General features: G+C 35.3%; 1 protein-coding gene and 1 long non-coding RNA gene across 5 annotated transcripts in view; one reads left to right on the top strand and one right to left on the bottom strand.

Annotated features, from left to right (window-relative positions):
• Nucleotides 1-2,922: 2,922 nt before the first annotated feature.
• LOC145670177 (uncharacterized) lies at nt 2,923-20,037 on the top strand. Its single transcript, XR_014128242.1, has 3 exons — nt 2,923-3,164; nt 8,796-9,053; nt 19,666-20,037. It is a non-coding gene; the product is annotated as an uncharacterized LOC145670177 (long non-coding RNA).
• LOC145670168 (oxidative stress-induced growth inhibitor 1-like) overlaps nt 10,452-20,225 on the bottom strand; it is a 104,318-nt gene continuing 94,544 nt past the window's right edge. For all 4 annotated transcript variants that reach the window (XM_081738550.1, XM_081738546.1, XM_081738541.1 and 1 more), the window contains exon 5: nt 10,452-19,039. In XM_081738550.1, coding sequence (XP_081594676.1) covers nt 17,921-19,039 — 1,119 coding nt within the window. In that variant the 3' untranslated portion in view covers nt 10,452-17,920. The remainder of the gene's footprint in view (nt 19,040-20,225) is intronic.

The raw sequence follows: 20,225 nt of genomic DNA, 5'->3' as shown, positions 1-20,225 counted from the left end.
TAATGGCCTCCTATCTGGAATCGATCCCAGGATCCTGTGCTTCAAAAGCACGCGTACCAATTACTAGATCAGCAAGGAGTGTGGTTCCTACTCGTCAGGGAAAATGGTGCAGGTCAGGGAAGCTCAGGGAAGTATAAAATATATCTTTTCTAACATTAATTCTATACCAATTTCAGCGTAATCATCACAGTGTGGGACGTTGCTCTGATTTTTGTGGCAGATAAATGGAATGTACGTATGATCAATTGATTACTATTTGTCTCTATAGAATAAATGTTCTCATGTATAAATATTCACCGTTATTTATTCCTTATTTATATATCAACGTCATCCGACACTTGTCATGAAAGTCAGAGAATTTCCTGCCAAAGGTCAGGGAAATCGATTTCTCCAGATCAGTAGGAACCCTGTTTTATGGCAAATGGAGAAACAACTTTTTTTTAAGTTTTATATATATATATATATATATATATATATATATATATATATATATATATATATATATACACCATATCTAATACATAAAGTTGAAAGTGACTATGTTTGTGGTTTGTGACTTAATAATTAATTCTTGAACCATCCGACCAATCTCAATCAAATTTTCAACAAAGATGAAGTTCGAGTCTGGGATGGTTTTTATTTCATTTTGACGGTGCAACTTACGGAAGGGGATATATATAATATTGTAAAACTTTGTCTCATATAGGATCTTTGGGTAGAGCAGTTAATAAAAAGAGCGTCCGGAATCGACTCCCACTACCAGTTTTTATTATAGAAAGTTCCTCTATAAAAGTATTTTCACAAAATACTATACGAATTGATCTCTCTAGAATCAAGGTGAGTTATAGGTGGTCTTTGACCGTAAGGTCGCAGACAAGATCTCCAACAGAGCCCCGTAGCAGGCTAAGAGGAGTGAAATTAAGGAACCAATGCTCCGTAGCAATCAGAGGCGGGTTAAGTGGCCAACAGAGCCCTGTAGCGAGCTAAGCGGCTGAGGTTAGGATTCCCAGACAGAGCCCCCTAGCAGGCTAAGCCAGGAGATAGGATAGGCGTAGTCCCGTAGCAGACTAGAGGCCTGGGGTTAGGTTACTCCAAGAGTCCCGTAGCAGACTAAAGGAGGTTCACCAGAAAACTGGTGTCGAGTTGCCTTCGTCCATCCAATTTATAGGGTCCTTTGGGTGGCGGTGGCGCTGCTGCTCCGATGTCGTCTTCTGCTCCGTGGGAGGGGCCAGAAGCCGTCGTCTGCATGTGATTATAGGTCCCTCTGGTGGGAGATCCTCTTGCCGAACTATGTGGAGGTGTTTGTAAACATTGATGCGTAGAATTGCTTGTTTACGACATCACATAGGATATTACAATATATATATATATTGGATCCCACGTTAAGCTATAGGTCCTCGTTTCGTAGGTGCTAAACTCAAAACCAACTTAGGAAGTATACTAGGCCTACACAAATCTTCGTAGCCTTTTTAATTAATATTATGTAGTTGGATTGCGTGTTAACAAGATATAAGAAATTAGTCCCTCTTTTCTTTTCAGATTAACTTATGAAAAAGTTCAAAAGTGTTCACGGCGATCATTTCTCTTATTTATTAAGAATTGGAAGAAATCGTTTTACAGGCAAATAGAAACGTATAACGTAAAAGGCGCCAAAACGAGTAAATGCGGAAAAGTGACTGCGGAACTTAATAATTATCTAAAAGCCTATTGCTACAATCGCAATCCGATGCGAGTTATAAAATTTGAATATCTGCGATCGGGTTGCAAATTTCAAACCGTTTTATCACCGCCGACAACGCTTTACTGGGAAGAAATTGGTGCTGAGAACGTTAAAGTGGGTGGCCAATGGTGCATATGAGCCATCTTTCACCTTATTACCAACAACAGGTCGTGTTTATGTATGGTGCACGCAGGCACGTAGCCAAGGGGGGGTCCGAACCCCCCCCCCCCTTCGAGACCAGAAATGAAAAAATAAGGAAGGATGAAACAAAATGAAATGAGAAAAAGAAGGATCAGCGTTAAAAAAAATATAGGAAGCTTTTGGTTACTCCTTCTTATGAGAAAATTTGTATTACTTGCAATATATGGTGGCGAGGTGAGCGAGATATCCTGGAAGAGTCAGGGAATTTGAAATTTCTAGAAAAGTTATGGAATTCTCAGAATTTATGCTACTAGTCAGGGAGATTTCAAGCTTCCGAAAGCATAGTGCCGTTTTGTAACAGCGTGAGCATTTTTTATCATAATTTTTCGTCATCGCATCTTTGCAGTGTCCGACATGCTATTTCAAAAACAATTTTCTACTGCTCCTTTAACCCGTCATTTGGAACAGACAGTAGTTGACAGAATAATAAAAACAAAAATTTATATGGAAAGAAAGTTCTGTTAACATTTGATTCAACAGAGAAAGGAACACAGATATTGTAAAATAATTTACAAGACATAATTGAGTATGTACTTTTTATAATAGTGAATATGTACTTTTTGTAATAGTTGAGGTCATAATGAAAGGAAAATTGTTATATTTGAATGAACAGAGGAAGGACGTAAATATTGTAAAATCTTTTTCAATACATTATTTTTATTTTAGTCGAGATTTCTTCCTAGTTTGTTAGTAAAGTACTTACCAACATATCCTTAGAATGATCAAGCCCCTGTTGTGATGACCACAGTATTTCATGTGACGGTCCCTCCCCTTCACGAAATCCTGGCTACGTGCCTGGTGCACGTCCTAAGAAGCATATACGAACAGGCTTCTTCCAAATTGTCAGATATGACGACGGCTCTGGGCCACTGTTCCATGGTATTCAGTGAGTTGTATGATTACGCGTACAGATGACCACATGCAGTTTATAGTTCAGATCTTGTTTCCGGCTAATGACGTAACTTATTAAGATAATGCACCAGTTCACACTGCAGAAGTTATTGAGGCATGGTTTCATGAACATCGGGATGAATTACAACATTCCCGTCTGACTGGCCAGTCGTGAGAGGTCAACATTATTGAACACTTGTGAATAATTCTGGACCTTAGAATACGAAGCAGATATTCTCCACCATCCTTGCTGACAGTAATGAGTGCTGCACTACGTGACTTATATACCTCAATTCCACGACGAATCAGAGCTTTTCTGCACGCTAACGATGGTCCAACGCCGTATTAATCAGTTAAGTCGCATTTTCTTTAGATTTATGCATTATTTTGATAACTATAAAGGTAACCAAGAAAATTCTGTCGCTTTTTCACTCACCACATTTGAACATCGATGTCATCTAAGACGTACTAGAAAATTAAAAATAGTCCCAATCAGCATCGACGACCTTTTGCCAACGTTCTGGAAGGCCATGGATTTCATCGCGGTAGAACTTGGTGGGCGATGAAGCGAAGAGCGTATCAAGTGCATTTTGCGCCTCTACTAGGTATTTGAACTGGCGTCCTCTAAGGTGATCGTCCAAGGAATGAACAGGTGATAATCGGACGGTGCAATGTCAGGGGAGTGTGGTGGATGCAATAGTATTTCCCATCCAAGGCGTAGAATGGTGTTCCGGCTCATCCTAGCCACGCGTGGCTTAGCGTTGTACTGTAACAGAAGGACCCCTTCGTGATTCAGAAGTGCTGGCTCCAGAGTTTTGAGTTCTTGAACACGACTCAACTGCTGACAGTACACAGTTTCATTGATGCTCTGACCAGCTGGTAGCAATTCCTGATTCACGATGCCGCGAGCAGTCCACCAAACACACAGGAGAACCTTCTGGTGCAGTGCTGGTTTCGGCTGTTTTGGAACCCGTTCATCGGATGCTAACTAATGATGAGAGTGCCGTGGAGCTTCGTACAGGACCCACTTCTCTCACATGTCAACACCCTGACCAGAAATGGCCCCTTCCTCAGACGAGACAGCAAAGAAATACAGGTGTCTGCTCGCGTTGCCTTCTGGCCCGAAGTCAAATCATGTGGGACCCATCGACCCAACTTGTAGTGCTTCTTAAGTTGATGGAGGTGCTGCCGAATGGTTTCTCCACTCACACTGAATTGTAGTCCCAGTTCCTCACATGTCGGGCCATTGTTCGCCTCAATTGCTGCCTGACGATCTTCATTTTGTACATGTGTTGGTCTACCGGCACGTGGTGCCTCTTCGAGTGATTCGTCACCATTATTAAACTCGTTAAACCACCGCTGCACTGTCCGCGTAGACACGACATCCTCACCAAAGACCTGACATATCTTCCACCCCGCTGCAGCGGCGTTTGATCCCAGTTTGTTCGTACATCATACATGCCCTTATGATGCTCTGTGGAGGTCCCGTGTTCACTCTGTTCTTACAAAAGGTCACGGTGTAACTGAACTGCCACAACCAGGTAGTATGTTGGATATACCCACACCAACGACTGACGTTTGCCTTACCTCCATTCGCGTTCAACTCACGGTGTGATGGCTAACGGAACGCAGACCTTCACAAAAAGCGACAGAACTTTCTTGGTTACCTTTATATCTGTATATAAGTAAGGTTAAAACTTAACGTGACTTTTCACAAAGAATTAAATTATTTTAAAACTGAACGAAGCTTCTGGAAAACCTTAATATTATTAAGTGGGATCAAATCCAAACATTATCTATTTTGTTCGACTTTTAAAATAGTACTCTATTCTCCTGTTCGACAAATACTTCTCTTGGTCTTGTGTGTGTTTGTCTGTTGAAAATTAAGTCGAAAAGAAGCCTTTGAAGGTATGTAGTTGTGATATACTTTTTAAAAAATTTGCTTTAGTTTTTAATTGTAACAGAGATAAATTTGCATTTCTGGCACTTTTATATTTCTTTTATCTCGTAGTGAAGCTGTTTTTGAATCTTTGACCCGTCACGCGTCACATCCTTTTGACCTGGCCACCAGAATTCAAATATAGCTATGACATTATATGTCCTTTATACTTGATAATGTTTTTTTTCAAAGGAAAAAAAAATAGCTTGTTTCAAGAATCTTTAGTAAAGTTATCGTATTGTTTTTTTATTTATGTATTTTTTATTTCATTCAAACTAGTTTTGATTGAATTAATGCCCTTTTTGAGCGCAAAAGCTACAGGAAACGACCCCACTGCTTATATGGTGGAATCCTTACCACTACGCAATTTTTTATCAATGGCTAGTATACCTATCAAGAATCGATCCTGAAACCACATGCGTAAGAACTTGAAATGAAAATGAAATGAAATTTTTGAGTTTTACGTCCCACGTTTATGCCGGGTTAGGCTAAAGGAGACGGTGAAGATGAGATGTGTATGAAATGGTGGAATGAAGAAAGTGGGAGGAAACGGAAGAACCCCGAGAAAACCCACGTACACGGTGTTTGTCCACCACAAAGTTCACTTGGCGGGAGCAGGGTTTGAACCCGAGACCCTAAGCACCAAAGGTGAACGCTCTACCACTGAGCCACCGCGGCCCTGCGTAAGAACTTGGCAGTAAAAGGATACCAAAATTATAGTTTGTTTATTCAATACAGTAAACTATTAACCATAAACTATTGGTATTACTATAGTAATATTGTACTCATTTTCTAATATTAGGTTGGTGAGAATGAAATATCCGCTTTAATATTTGATAGGAAACTTACCTCAGCAGCACAACACAGGGATAGACTAAAGTAACGTGTCTAACGCACGAACTCTATACCGGTTGGGGTACTCATACAGTCAGGAGATAGTGCGTTGTTGAACAGGGTCGTAAGAAATCGCATTGTCAAGAACACAATTGGGAGTGACTTTTCTTTACTAACTCAAGCTTGGACATTTTGCACAGCAAGCTGCAAATAAATATTAACAGCGCACTTGGGCCACGAACGACGAATGAACGCACTATTCGCGGTTGGTTTGTCTAAGTTCGTTTCAGTGACACAGCATTGCATCATGAACCCCATGGACACCGACCAATATCATGTTCGAATAAGCTCCTCAGGAGCACTGTGAAAGCGGACTTCTCGGAAAAGCGCTTGTGTCATTGCAAATAAGTTAGACATCCATCACACCACTATCGTTCGGTGGCTTCATGCAATCTATAAGATGAAAAAGTTACATGAGTTCACACTGGTCAAGAATCGCCGTCTGGAGGTATGCAGTTCTCTAAGTATAAGGAAACACCGGGAAAGCTTTCTACATCGAATTTTCATTTTTACAAAACATGGATCTGCTATTACAACTATAAACAGCCAGGACAGTGGTTAGATCGTAATCAGTGTCCAGGACATTTTCCTAAATCGCCTCTCCACCCACTAAAGGATTGTTGCTGATATGGTTGATGGTCTATGGAGAAAATGATCCATCACGTATTTCTCAGGCGAGGTGAAGCCATCAATGTAGATCGTTATAGTGTTCAACTCCATGAAATACATTGCAAACCTGTCCCCAAGCACCCAATGGTCAACAGACATGGTGTTTCATGTTGCACATCACTGCTCGCCTATATGTCGCACAAAAGACGCGCAGACTCTCCATAAGTTGCTGTATGAAAACCCTCACCCACCGTATTCCCCAGGTATTTCTCCCACTGAATATTCCTCTTCCGACATTTTGATTACTTCTTGACAGCAAAGACCTTCCCTGATGATCGGGCGATGCAACTTGTAGTTGAGGACTTCGTGTCGAAGTCCTTAGTGGTACACAATAGTTGACTAAGCGATCGCAAATGTACGTGGTTGCAAAGAGCAACTATTTTGATTAACTAGGTATCGTAGTTTTAATTGTGGCGCGGACATTTCATTTGCACCAAGCTAATAGTAATACTCCAGTTGCTGCTAGGAAGCAGCTTTGTTTTACAAATATTTTTTTAAAAAAAAATCCAGAAATGAAAAGATGTCTTATTATATTGCAATAGTGTTGAAGCCATTTTCTAAAGCTTGTAGTATCCTACGCATATTCTATGTTTGTAAACACCAACACATACTTATTATTTATAAAACGAAACACATGCTCTCCTACTACAACTACTTCAAGAAGCAGACGACAGGAATCCTCATTATCATTAGCTCGTGTGATAGAAGAGGAACACTAGCGCCACCTCTGCCCATAAGAGGGTATAAAACACCATGTAAACTCTTCATCGACATTAATTTTATCTGGTCAACTTCCCTCTCTTAGCTTGCCTGGAGCTCTGAGAGATCCTAACCGCAACCACGTAGCTTGCCAGGAGCTCTGGTTTTCCCTGCCCGCTTAGCTTACCTGGAGCTCTATGGAAATCGTTCCCTTGGCTGCCTGGGTCTAGGGACACCTATTTACCCAACACAGACAACTTCGTATTGATTTTAAGACCACACGTATGACGACTTTTTGTTATATATAACAAGAATGTTATAATTAAAAAGGTTGTGGAAGAAAACCGAATCCCGTGTTTTCAATTGCTCTACTCACTGTCTTATCATGGTAATTTTACACTTGTCATTACAGGGTTCCTACTGGTCAGATAAATCAGGGAAAATTATGCAGATCAGCGAAACTCAGGGGAAAAGATGGGAAAGTCAGGGAAATTTTATAAAATATATTTTTTCTAACATTAATTGTACATCAATTTCAGTTTAGCCAACCACTAATGATCACAGTATGGAACGTTGCTCAGATTTTTATAGGTGGTAGGTGGAATGTACGTATGAGCAATTGATTATTGTTGTGTGTATAGAATAAATGTTCTCATATATATTGTTATTTATTCCTTATTTATATGTCAACGTCATCCGACACTGTCATGAAAGTCAGGGAATTTCCTGACAAAGTTCAGGGAAATAGATTTCTCCAGATCAGTAGGAACCTTGCATTACCCGCTACAACCTCTCCTGTCAGATATTTTTCAATCTTGTAACTTATTCAGCATTTGAGACCACAAATATGATTGCTTTGTTGTGTATACACAGTAGCTTGAAGTATCTCCCTCTCTCCCGCAGAAAAAATGTCAGGAGAAACAATGTCCGAAGAACATGGTCTAGACACAGTGGCGTATTTAGGGGGGGCTTCCTAGCTTAACCCCCCCCCCGAAATGTTACTTACTATAGTAAAGTATATGAAATATCTTGCAGAATTTTCACATTTTCAGGCAAAGCCCCCCCTCCCCCGAAAGCTAGCAAAGCCCTCCCCGAAACAAAATCGTAAATACGCCACTGCCTAGACACCAAGTCTTTTGGAACTGATGTTTGTCGGAAATAAATTACGTAAAGCAGCGTTATCCTTACACGCACTGCGTCAGATCTAACTTCATCTAGTTGGAACCAACTTCCTTTCGGTTACATATAGCATTAATTCTTGGAAAATTGAAGTTAACAGATGTCACTGTATGGCCATTATCTTCATAATAATAATAATAATAGTAAAGGAATTAAGCCGCAACCATGCAAGTCGATGGTAAAGCGTACCAAACAGTTTCTTTCGGATTATGCAAAGACCATTGATGAAGTTCAGAGTAGTTACTCTCCAACATATAATTGTTGGTTTACAACAAATTTAACAATGTTGCCTTTGAAGAGCTGTTTATATTATTTATTTATTTTATTTATTTATTTATTTTATATAAAATTAACAATAACAAGTGTAAACAAAAAGCTATATAAAGGTCCATAAGTGTAGCAATAACAAATTGAAATAAAACTAAGGTTTCATAAGTGTAGCAATAATTTCCCGTCGGAATACATTCTCAGATTTAAAAATATCCACATCAGAAGCAATGGAGTTAAATTCAGAAGCCAGTCTATTTAACAAAGAACTCTGAATAATTGATAATCGAGGTGTGTTGCAATGAAGTGGTTCACTATTTCTAGTTCTTCTTGCAGGTACCCGAATATTAAATTTAGAGATTCGTTCTTCAGTTCTAAGTTTCCCATTTAGAATTCTATGAAGAAACATCATATCAAGTAGCATGCGACGAGATGAAGGTGCCAAGAACAGTCAACAATTCAGGTTTACTTAAACAGCGTACAGAAGGTATTCTTTTCCTAACAATGGCAAGAAAGAAATTTAGAACTGAGTCAATGCGAGAGAGATTGGATACGCTAGCCATACTCCAAATGGTGGAACAGTACTCTGTTTTGGTACGTGAAATTGTTAGTAAGTGTATCACCTAGATTTTGTAGAATTTAAGTCTGAGGATTCAGAAAATTACGTTATGACAAGTTCAGAGTCTCAACCTTTGTGTTCATGGAATTAGGTGACTACAGTTAGGCGCAAGGCGTTTGACGTCCATGCCTTTGGCATGGGAAACTCTGATTCGATTCCCGGCTGGAGCTCATTTGGTTCGGATCCCACGTTAAGCTGTAAGTCCACGTCTCATATAGCCTCGCTGCCGAACGGGACGCTAAACTGAAAATCAACTCAACTCTATCTGAGAGAGAACAATTCGATTATACGAGGTGTATTCAAAAAGTATGAAACCTTAATTTTCCCGCGTAAACTAAGGAAGCGCGGAAGACTTTCTTCAATGTTGATGTAGAGGGGACACTCATGCGCAGTCGTGATTTTTTCCTGCCCGTAGAGAGCGTCAATCTCTGGCAGTCGATAAACGACAGTCAAATAAGAGTGGGTATAACTGCTGGAAAGGTCTTCTAAGCCCTCAAATATTAGAATTAGGCAAGTGAGAATAGGCACAACTGCTGGCCTAAGTCCACAAGGCCTCCTAAGCTCTCTAATCGAGCCCTCAATTATTAGGATCAGGCAAATGAGACTTAGAAAATTGTACTGTTAGTGTAAACACTACACATAATAACTCTTGAACGAAACTAAATTTTTGAATTCTGTTTTTGAATAAAAATAATATGAGGGTCCTTCTTCATGTCCTTAGTCCATACGATAGCTCTTGAACAAAATAGATTTTTTCGTCTTGCAATAGGTATTTGGCGCAATCATCTCTGCAAAGTTTGGTAATGTAATCAATCACGTGCTGCTTAAAAATATGGAGGACACTTCTTTGCTTCCGTTACTTTACACGTAGCTTTCGAACGAAAGAAAATTTTTGAAATTCATTTTTTCCGATAGATAGTTAGAACAATTATCTCGGTCGAGTGTGCTAATTTAGTCAATACCTTGCAGATTAAGAATATGGAGACGCCACTTACGTACGTATTGTGTGATCTTTCTTGCTGTCTTTATTAGATTCTATTGCTATATTTTATGTATTATTTTAAGTGAAAAGAGGTTATAGAAATATATAAGCTGCTTATTTCTTGTTATTTTAAAATATTGATAAAGAATTGAATATTTTGTTTGCTCATATTATTATTATGAGGAGAGAGAAAAAAAGTGTCTTTCATAATAGCTGCTAGAAGTTCGAACTACTTTTTTCTCAGCTCCTCCTAAATTTGTAATGGCACACTTTTTGTATCTCAACCATTTGTGTGCGCATCCTTGTTCATGCGCATTAAAAGACAAGCGATAGGGAAAAGTAAAATTACGAACACAGAAACTAAGAAATATTGAATAAATAAAACACATGCTTCCAGTTTTATGAAAAATATTTTGTTTATTTGCATTTGCCAATATTTGTTATTGTTGCAACAACATCTGCTTCGATAAGTAAACTTAAATTGTATAATCATTGATACAAATCATTTTATAAAACTCAAACAGATTATACACAATGCATTATTTTTTAAATCAAAAAGTCTGTCATCTTCTATGTATATATTAAAAAAAAAACCTCAAGGTTCTAGAGAAAGCACATTATGGAAACCAAAGTTCCTGGAAATTTTTTAACATTTGTAAAAGTTAAAAACAATATACTAAATTCTTGCATTAAAATTCATAGAATTTTAAGTTTGTTCTTGCTAGTGAATGTTTGGTCGACATAGGTATTATATAAAGATGCACATTCTTTTTATTTCTAAACGATCTCTGTGAACCAAGCCACGAGGAGTTTAAACAGTTCGTTAAGAAAAATTTTCCAACATTTTTTTGAAAAAGCTTAGCATAAGTTTAAGTGATAAGAGACCTGATCACTGAGAAATTAAAATACCTCTAATTTTACAGTAATTATGTGATATCTTCAAATAAATACGAGATAATCGAAATGTGGAACAAGAGCTCCCTAGACAATATTATTTTGCATGAGGTACCGTTATTACAAGTCACCTAGTAGCTTTCCATTTGCAGCCATTTAGAAACGCGAAAATAAAAGCCGATTTTTTAAATGGCTGAAAATCGAAAGCAGATAAGTGAGTCGTGATAACGGTATCTCATGTAAAATAATATTGTCTAGCGAGCTCTTGTACCACTTTTCGATTATCTTTTATCTATTTGAAGATAACACATAATTACTGTAAAATTAGCAGTATTTTAATTTCGCCGTGATGAGGTCTCTTAAAGTAATATTCAGAAGATATCTCAAGATGTAAATTCACATAATGAATCTTTCAAGGAAAAGGAATGTATGTAATATTTGTCAGAAGAAAAATAAAATAGACAGGGCATCATATACTTTGTGTGAAAAGCAAGCAATCTTCGAAATATTGATTGAAATGCTGGAAACAGAAAAAAAAAAAAAAAAACTCCCAACTCTCAGTAATATTGGTGTTACTCTAACACTTTCAATGTGGGCTACATAATAAATGAGTAACGCTTCAACCCTTACTTAAATTGACATATTTATAACTTTCGTTGATGAATATGTAAATTTTAGCGTTCCAATCAGTCGAAGGGATTTATTTAACAAAAGGAATGGCTTTAAATTAACATAATAACTACTCGATAATTGCAACACTAATTTGTCAATACGAGAACTTTATGAAAGAAAAACACAGAATAATAAGAAATTTAACATTGTAATATACAATATAACTCTTTTTGCAACTACAAACAAAAAATCACTGCCAATATAATTCAAAATAGATTTCTGTAGAATATATCTCACTGCGATCCAGGAGCACTGTTTTATTAGTTCTAAAAGAAGAAAGTACCAATAACAGAAAATAGAAAGCAACAAGTCTGTACAGTAATTCTATGTTAATGTTGATCACATAATTAAAAACACAACTGCTAGTATTAATCATCTAAGTGTATTTGATGGATATGTTATAACTGCCCATCTAACGGACTTCATTTAAAAGAAATATCAAATTCCCTTCAAAACACTGAACCAATAAAGATAAATTCTGACCAAAGTATATATTATCTAATAAATAATAACAAAGTTTCGGCAAAGTATCTTTGCCTTCATCAGATAATATGTCTGATGAAGGCAAAAATACTTTGCCGAAACGGTAACGCTATTTATTAGTTAACATATACTTTGGTCAGAATTTGCCTTTTATTGTGTACAAGTTGTTTCAAAGCTAAAATGAATGGTATTCAAGTATTTTGAGATTGATCTATCAAATTATCGAACTTAAGAAATATAGTTCTGTATTTTATACGCCAGTAAAAACAGACTGAAGAAAAGTATGTCGTATACTTATCAAAATTAACAACCTGAAGAAAGACACGAATTTGATAAAGTCAATATCAACGAAAAACTCTTATTACAGACTTGATTTTACTACATTACATGTAAAATGGTACCTTTGGAAGGTAATAAGCTAATATCATGAGAAATATTTTAGATCATAAATCATAGTTTTAAAACAGTTTAAAAAATGTTTGCCCTTTTTGGAAGAATATTGAAGATATTGTGTTCAATAATTGTCAATACTTCATTCTTTTCAGGAATCACAGTATGATATTCATTATAACAGTAATACTATTAATACTCCTTTTTTTTTCCCCTGTGACAGCACCAATCTTATCTACAACTTCTCTGGCTACACAGTGCCAATTACCAGCTTTGTAACATATCTTTTCACCCATATGTAATCATCATTATTTTCAAATTTTTTATTCTTTTTCTAACTAGAATAGAAATTAGCTAGATAATAGCATTGTCGTTTCACCATATACGTATTTCATATTGTCATGAATACAGTTTCAATATAACACACAATATACTAATGTCTATATACATATAATTCATAAATGCTATGATCATCTGAATAAAGTCAAGTAACTAGTTTGTTATTAATATAAAATAAGGCATTATTCACGTTATGATTTTGCAATTTTTTTTAATGTTAAAAAGAGTTGAGCATGTGAAGTGTATCCATATTAATTTTCTGGAAATATATTAGAAAAGCAGATGCAAGTTTCTGCCATATTTATATCACTATATTAGGACGGATTTTCATGCAAGCGTCGCGTTCGTTGCTTGCTATTTCTATGTGTAGCCAACAGAAAGTTGTGTTACACGTAGAACCGTACTTATACAACTTTCTTTATTGGCCATTCAGCCACATCGCAAGCAAAGAATGCAACGGACGATAGCATGAAAATCCGCCTTAATTCTTTAAGAAGCGTTGAGAAATATATGATTGTTCTACTCTCATTGTTATGTTGTTATTAATTATTTGGAACAATTATGTACACAATGTCTTTGGTCTTTAGTCATCAGAATGTTTGTATCACAGAAACTTTTTTTTTTCTTTCTAAAAATAATAAAGTAAATAGACACTTTTCTTTTGTCATATACAAGCTTTTTTATATATACACAATACATACATAGAAAGAATTTATATTGTTTGAAATATACATAAAGTCTTTTAAGAAAACCATTTGATTTCTATAGAGAATAACAGTTTCTAGCATGCTTAGAAACAAATTACATGAAAAGTTTTTTGTATGTTTCCAAGTTACTTTTTGGAACAAATGAAAACTCTGGTATGAGTCGATCAAGGTGCGAATTAACGGCGGGAACATTAGAATCATTCCGTGATTATTGCAGACTATATAATAGCAAAGCTTCCAATTCTCGTAAGAATTCAACCATTCAAAACTAATATTTAGAATGTGAATTTGCTCCACGTATAAAAAGAGGATTCACAAAGGTCTCATTGCTTCGCCGATTGTAGATAAATTTTAAATGATAAAAGATGTGGTGGATACATATAAGCGATTTTATTACAAGAATAATAGGCGTCAAGATTAATTAGTATTTTAAATAATGTTTCAACGAAATTTAAATGAAAATATTAAATTGAAAGAGAAAATATCTTAGTACAAGCAGTATAGATTGTCAAACTAATGCACAACTTCAAGAAAATATTTTTTTAGAGTAGATAAACCACTTGAAGGCAATTTTCTGACTACAAGAAACAACGGTATTGTATAACAAAGAAAATAATGTAATAGACCAATTCATTTTTAAAAGACATTAAGGCCTTAAGAAGAAAAAAGTTAGTCTAAAATTATAACACGCCTAACTGTCTGAACGACTTGTATTGATAACTGTATTTCCACTTAATAATGGTACCTCCAGCGCCCATCTCCTCTCGAAAATGTTAATCCACACCTTGTTGTGCTCGCACAGTTTGTTCCATTGTTTTCTCAGCAGAATATAGAACTTCGTTTTTGAGACACACAAGCAAAATTATTATTAAACACACGACTTAGCTTTTGAGTTGATTTAATGGCAGACACTAATGTTATCTTTACAACTCACTGGACTTCGTGTATGGGAAGGAATAACATTTTATGGCCCTCTTTTTAAATGATGGAACAGTAGTAATAACATTGTAAAACATATCTCTGTATCTAGTTCAGTTTCAGTTATTCAATGTAATTCTAGTTAAGGGTTTATATTCTACATATATACAGTGGCGTATTTAGGGGAGTGGCTTCCGGGCTTAAGCCCCCCCCCCGAAATCTTACTTAGTATAGTAAAATAAATGAAATATCTTGCAGAATTTTCACATTTCCAGGCAAAGCCCCCCCGAAAGTTAGCAAAGCCCCTCCCGAAACAAAATCGTAAATACGCCACTGCATATATATGTTTAGAAATCGCATTGTATTAAATACATATATGCGAATTCAAAATATATTATTTATATATATATATATATATATATATATATATATATATATATATATATATATATATCAACGAAGTTATACCTCTTAAAAGCCAGCGATAGTTCGAAAGGTCAATTTTTAACATTGAGCGAACAAAGGTTATATCGATATAAAACTAGTATCTCCTACAAAATGTGAACAATAGAGACAATTATTCCACGGATCAAAAATTACGCAATTCATTGTCTTCGACAAATTTTGGAAACTTTTGTTAAGATCCTATAAGAGTGTATTCAAAAGATTTTCGGAAGTGTACAGAAACAAAGTAAATTTTTAATTTAACAACGCGCCACGGTATTCTCTTTAGGCTAAAGGGAAATGGATAACGTGAATGATTATGAAAGAATTTTGTTGGAATAAGAATATGCGAGGAAACAAGTGAAACCCGAACAAATCCATAAACACCATGATCCCCCCCGCTACGAACTCACATGGTCTGGAATCGAACCAAGGACACTTCACACCAGAGGTGAGCGCTCTACGGCTCAGTTATTGTGTTCTCGAGTAAATAATGTGTCTAGGAATCGTAGATACAATTATTATTATTATTATTATTATTATTATTATTATTATTATTATTATTATTATTATTATTATTATTATTATTATTGAAGTAATAACATAACTTAGCTCCGTGTTAAAAATTGACTTTTTTTTTTCTGATGAAATTATCTTCGAAGTGCCGTTGGCTCTGAAGAGTAACCTAAAAAAAAAATTAGCGCCATTTTTTTACTTTTTAAATAACTGTCAGACAAAGCGCAATATTAAAACTTGAAAAACATTCATTGATTTCTTGAACACAAGTGTTCATACAAAATATGGTGATATCAGTTTTAGTTATCCTATTTTCAGTTAACAAACGTGTCAATTATTTTTTTTTTTTTTTCATTACTCACCTTTATGTGTGTTCCTACTTTTCACTTTTTTATTCAATAAGTTCAGTTGTTTATACTGCAATCTTTGTTAAGAGTTGGTGGGATTATATTTATTTCATAGTGCTAAGAATAGAAAGGGTACAAATTTTACGAAAACTAAATCCAATAATTTATTGATCTGATTGAAGAAATTAACTACACGTAAGTTACGCTTTGTGAGAGAATTATATTATTAATTATCAAACACATTAGAACATGACATATTTGTTGCACCTTCTGCTTACTGATTAACGTAACTTTTATCAATGTGATTAACGTAGTGCAAGTTTCTGTGTAGTTATTCCTTCAATCAAATCCAGAAATTTTTGGATTTAGTTTTCGTACAAGTGTTTCACTTTTATTTTTTAAACATTGTGAAGTAAATTGAAGCCCACCAATCATGACAAAGACCGCAGCATAAGCAATGGAAATTGAGTAAAAAAAAATTCAAAACTCAGGCGCATTCTTTCAAATATTGTAATAATGTTATGACAATATAAATACTCATATCGTGTTTTCTCGGCTGAAAACAACATAACTAGAAAACCATTAACACTTATTTTATAGTATTTCGTTATGTTCTAACGAACAATGTTCTTCAGATTTTAGTACTACGTTTTGTTACATGGTTACTCCGGAAACCAAACTGGCTGCTACGAATTTTACTTCGAGTAACTCTTTAAGAGCCTGACATACTGAAATACAAAATTTATCCTTTTTTCTTCTTCTTCTTCTTTTTCATTCATAAGTGACAAGAGATAATGAAATGCAACTTACCACAATCATAGATAATATTATTCTACAACAGAAAATATGAACTTGAAGAATTTTCAGTGTTGCCATTCATAAAAAATTACAGTATTGCCAGACTTACATTTCCCCCAAAATCTAAGTTAAGGCAGCGACTAGAGGAACGAACTCGAGTGCATTTGTTTACGTATTGCTGTTTTCGTATCTTGTGAACTACTTTTTAAATAACATTATTATTTAATTTTAATAACTGTATGTTAAAACTATTTTGTTTATTACAAATTAAATACAACTATTATTTAAAAAGTATTTCACAGGATTCCAAAACAACATGATACGTAATCCAATACAGTTCAGTTCGTTCCTCTAGTCACTGCCTTAGCTTAGATTTTGGGGGAAATTTTATTCTGGCAACACTGTAATTTCTATGGATGGCAATATTGAAATTTCTTCAGGTTCATATTTTCTGTTGTAGAATAACATTATCTAGGATTGTGGTAAGTTGCATTTCATTATATCCTTTCACTTATGAAAACCAAGCAAAAGAAAAATGGTAAATTTTACATTAATTTTAGTACGTCATGCTCTTTACGAAATGCTTTATAAAATTCTCCACAATAGACATTCCTTTTAACTGCTAGTCAAACTAACAGAATAACACTTTGATATAGGAAAATTTTGAAATAGTGAGGTTTAAAATTTAAAAGAAAAAAATGGCAATACAAGATTTTAAAATGGTAATTAAATATTCATGCTATTATATACTATACTAAGGCACTATCTCAAAACTCATTTTTCTTTTTGAATACATAATTAAGGAATGTGTTTAATACATGTTTTCCTATATAAGAAATGTAGTCTTAACGAAACTTCACCATGTGTGTAAGTGCTCTATGCACAATAAAATGAACTCTAATATACAAGCTAGATTTGTATGTATATATGTACATATATACACATACAGAAAAAAACTATAACACAGCCTTTATATATACATATCTGTACAAAAAAATGTAATTACGTACAGATTTGCAAGGTCCCTCATACAATTCAGTGAACTTACAATATCTTAAGTATGATTACTACATTGCAAGCTACGAAAAAAAAAGTTATTTTGTAAAAATAGACTAGAAAAAATTAACTTGTCTTAATAGTAGTAGTAATATTTTACATAAAAATTCAAACAATTGGAGCTTTCTGTACATAATTACAAATACAAAAAAGATCCCTTTTGTGTTTTGTTTATTTTGCTTCACAGGTACTTGTCAGCCATTAGGCCAACCGTGTATTATTTGTTATTAACAATTTCATAATAATATATTTTGTATCTATATATATACACACACATATAGTTATTAACAAATTGTTTAACACCTGGCTTCTGGTATTCTATCTGGTAGACCATAATGGAAAGATGGCTCTAATTGTTGAAGTTCCTTGTTAATGTGGCTGGTAATCGCAACAGCACCTCCTTGTAAAAACCGCACAAAGTTATCTCCTGCCAGAGGGCCTACAGCATATACTCCGGGCGCGTGCACACACTGATGCGTATACGGATCAATTCGAATTGGATTGGTTTTGCTGTCAATCAGGTAACCTTGTTGCACGCCTAACTTCGTACCACGATACGGAAAGAAACTTAAGTCTGGTTTCGAACCAATGAGGGAGATAACGAACGAAACTTTCACTGTAATGCTTTTGTCTGCTCCTCCAATACGAACTTTTTTGTCTTCACAGATTTCGATTACGTTGTGTTGCGGTAATGAACGGTAACCTGGATAATTGTTCCCACCGTCCATCATCATCTGATGCACCTTATGATATTCTGGATACATATTTTCTGGTAACTGTTTAAATATAAAACCAGGGTCGTCTGCAGGTCGACGAAATACATGAACGACAGACAAGCCGTGAAACCGTGCAGCTATTACGGCATCAGCAGCACTCAGACCAGCGCCCACCACAAGCACCGGATCTGAATCTGGAGTCACTTGTTTCGTAGTAATCAATTTCTCCAAATCGCACAATTTGTGGAGCACAAAAGGCAAGTGTTCGCCAGGAACACCCAGTTTATTAATACGATCCGTGCTACCGGTTGCGAGAACCACATGATGAGTAAGATAGTGAAAGCTCTTATTATTAATGTCGTCATAACCACGAACTTCCCATAGCTGTCTCTTGGCGCCATCCTTCGCAACACCAGTTTCCGGGTCTATTTCGTCACACTGAGGTGATTTTAAGTCCAACAAATAGATAGATTCTGCTGGTTTTACTTCAGTCACTGTTGTTCCAGGGTGGAAATACTGTGTTAGTCCCTTCCGTGTCACATAGTCATGGTAGTATGTGGCTACTGAGGAGACGGAGGCACGATTTTCACGTGAACTGGGAGCCACGCCACAATACTCGGCTTCCCACGCTCGGAAGTCCAAATCCGGAAGCTCCATCCAAGAGCCTAAGCTAATGGTAAGGACATTGCCGTCCATCTGCTAATGAAAGAGGAAGAGAAAAGAGAAAAAATTAAATTACCAAAATGTGAAAAATGTCATTAAATAATAATACACTCTTAATTTATTTCGTATATACACCATTATGACCCGGAAACAAAGCGTCAATCGATGGAGTACCGCCACACGTCCTCTCCTCCGCCAAAAATTTTAAAGTTTGTAACTTATCGTTATAGTGATTGAGAAAAAAAAAAATCTTTCTCATACCCCTTTTACCTTTTTGTTTCCCTTTCCACATAGATTTTTTTTCTTTTTCAGTGCTTGTGTACCTAAAGTCTTCAATCTTACATAAAACTGTAATTTTAAACAGTCCGTAATACTGAATAATATATTTAATTACTATTAAATATGTTATAAACTGAAAATAAAATGTTTTAAACGTTCTATTAAATTTTATTGCATTTAAGCATCGGCGCTTTGCCGAGAAACAGAAATCTCTGTTAATAAATAAACGAAAAAGGGTTGTAACATCAAATTTTCTTTCTTGTAGGTAATAATAGTCGATTTTATCATTTACAGTATATTTTGTATTTATCACGCTGAAATAACCAAAAGAAAATTTTAGCAATGATTCTTTTCTGCTTTTTTTTCCGTCACATCTGGCACAGGTGTATGGAACAGTTGTGATTGGATGAAATTACAGTTTCCAGATATCTAAAAGCCGGGAGGATGAGATAAGGAAGAGTCTTTTTACTACTTCCGGTTTTGAGTAGAGATGTGCAATGAGATTGTTGTGACAATTATTAAATATTAAAATTTTGGATAAATAGCGTTTTGAAAATTACCTGAGATTACGAATCTTACGTAAAATATTGCTGAAACCATATTACTGTTTACTTCTATACTGGATGGAGGTATTTCCATTTTGAAAAATATTAATGTGTTTATTCCGCAAAGTTTATTATTTTTTTAAAAAAAAAAAATTGAATATGTCGAATTATTAATTGTAAATAAAATCCCAGCTGGAAAAATGTTTCTTTATTTCCTATAAACTATAGATGAATGCATCCTAGCAAATTATGGTAGTGTAATAATATTTTATTTATATGTATATTTTAGGTTGAAGTGGTGATGTGGATTGACTATATTGTGTTCATACAGAATATTTTGATAGTGAATGATTTAAACCAACATCTTAGCAACCCTCCCTTTTTATATATATATATAT

This window comes from Thermobia domestica, chromosome 2 (assembly GCF_964235325.1).
Source record: "Thermobia domestica chromosome 2, izTheDome1.hap1.1, whole genome shotgun sequence".
NCBI classification, from domain to species: Eukaryota; Metazoa; Arthropoda; class Insecta; order Zygentoma; family Lepismatidae; genus Thermobia; species Thermobia domestica.
The sequence above is the reverse complement of the archived record's forward strand: the minus strand, read 5'-3'. Positions and strand labels throughout refer to the sequence as shown.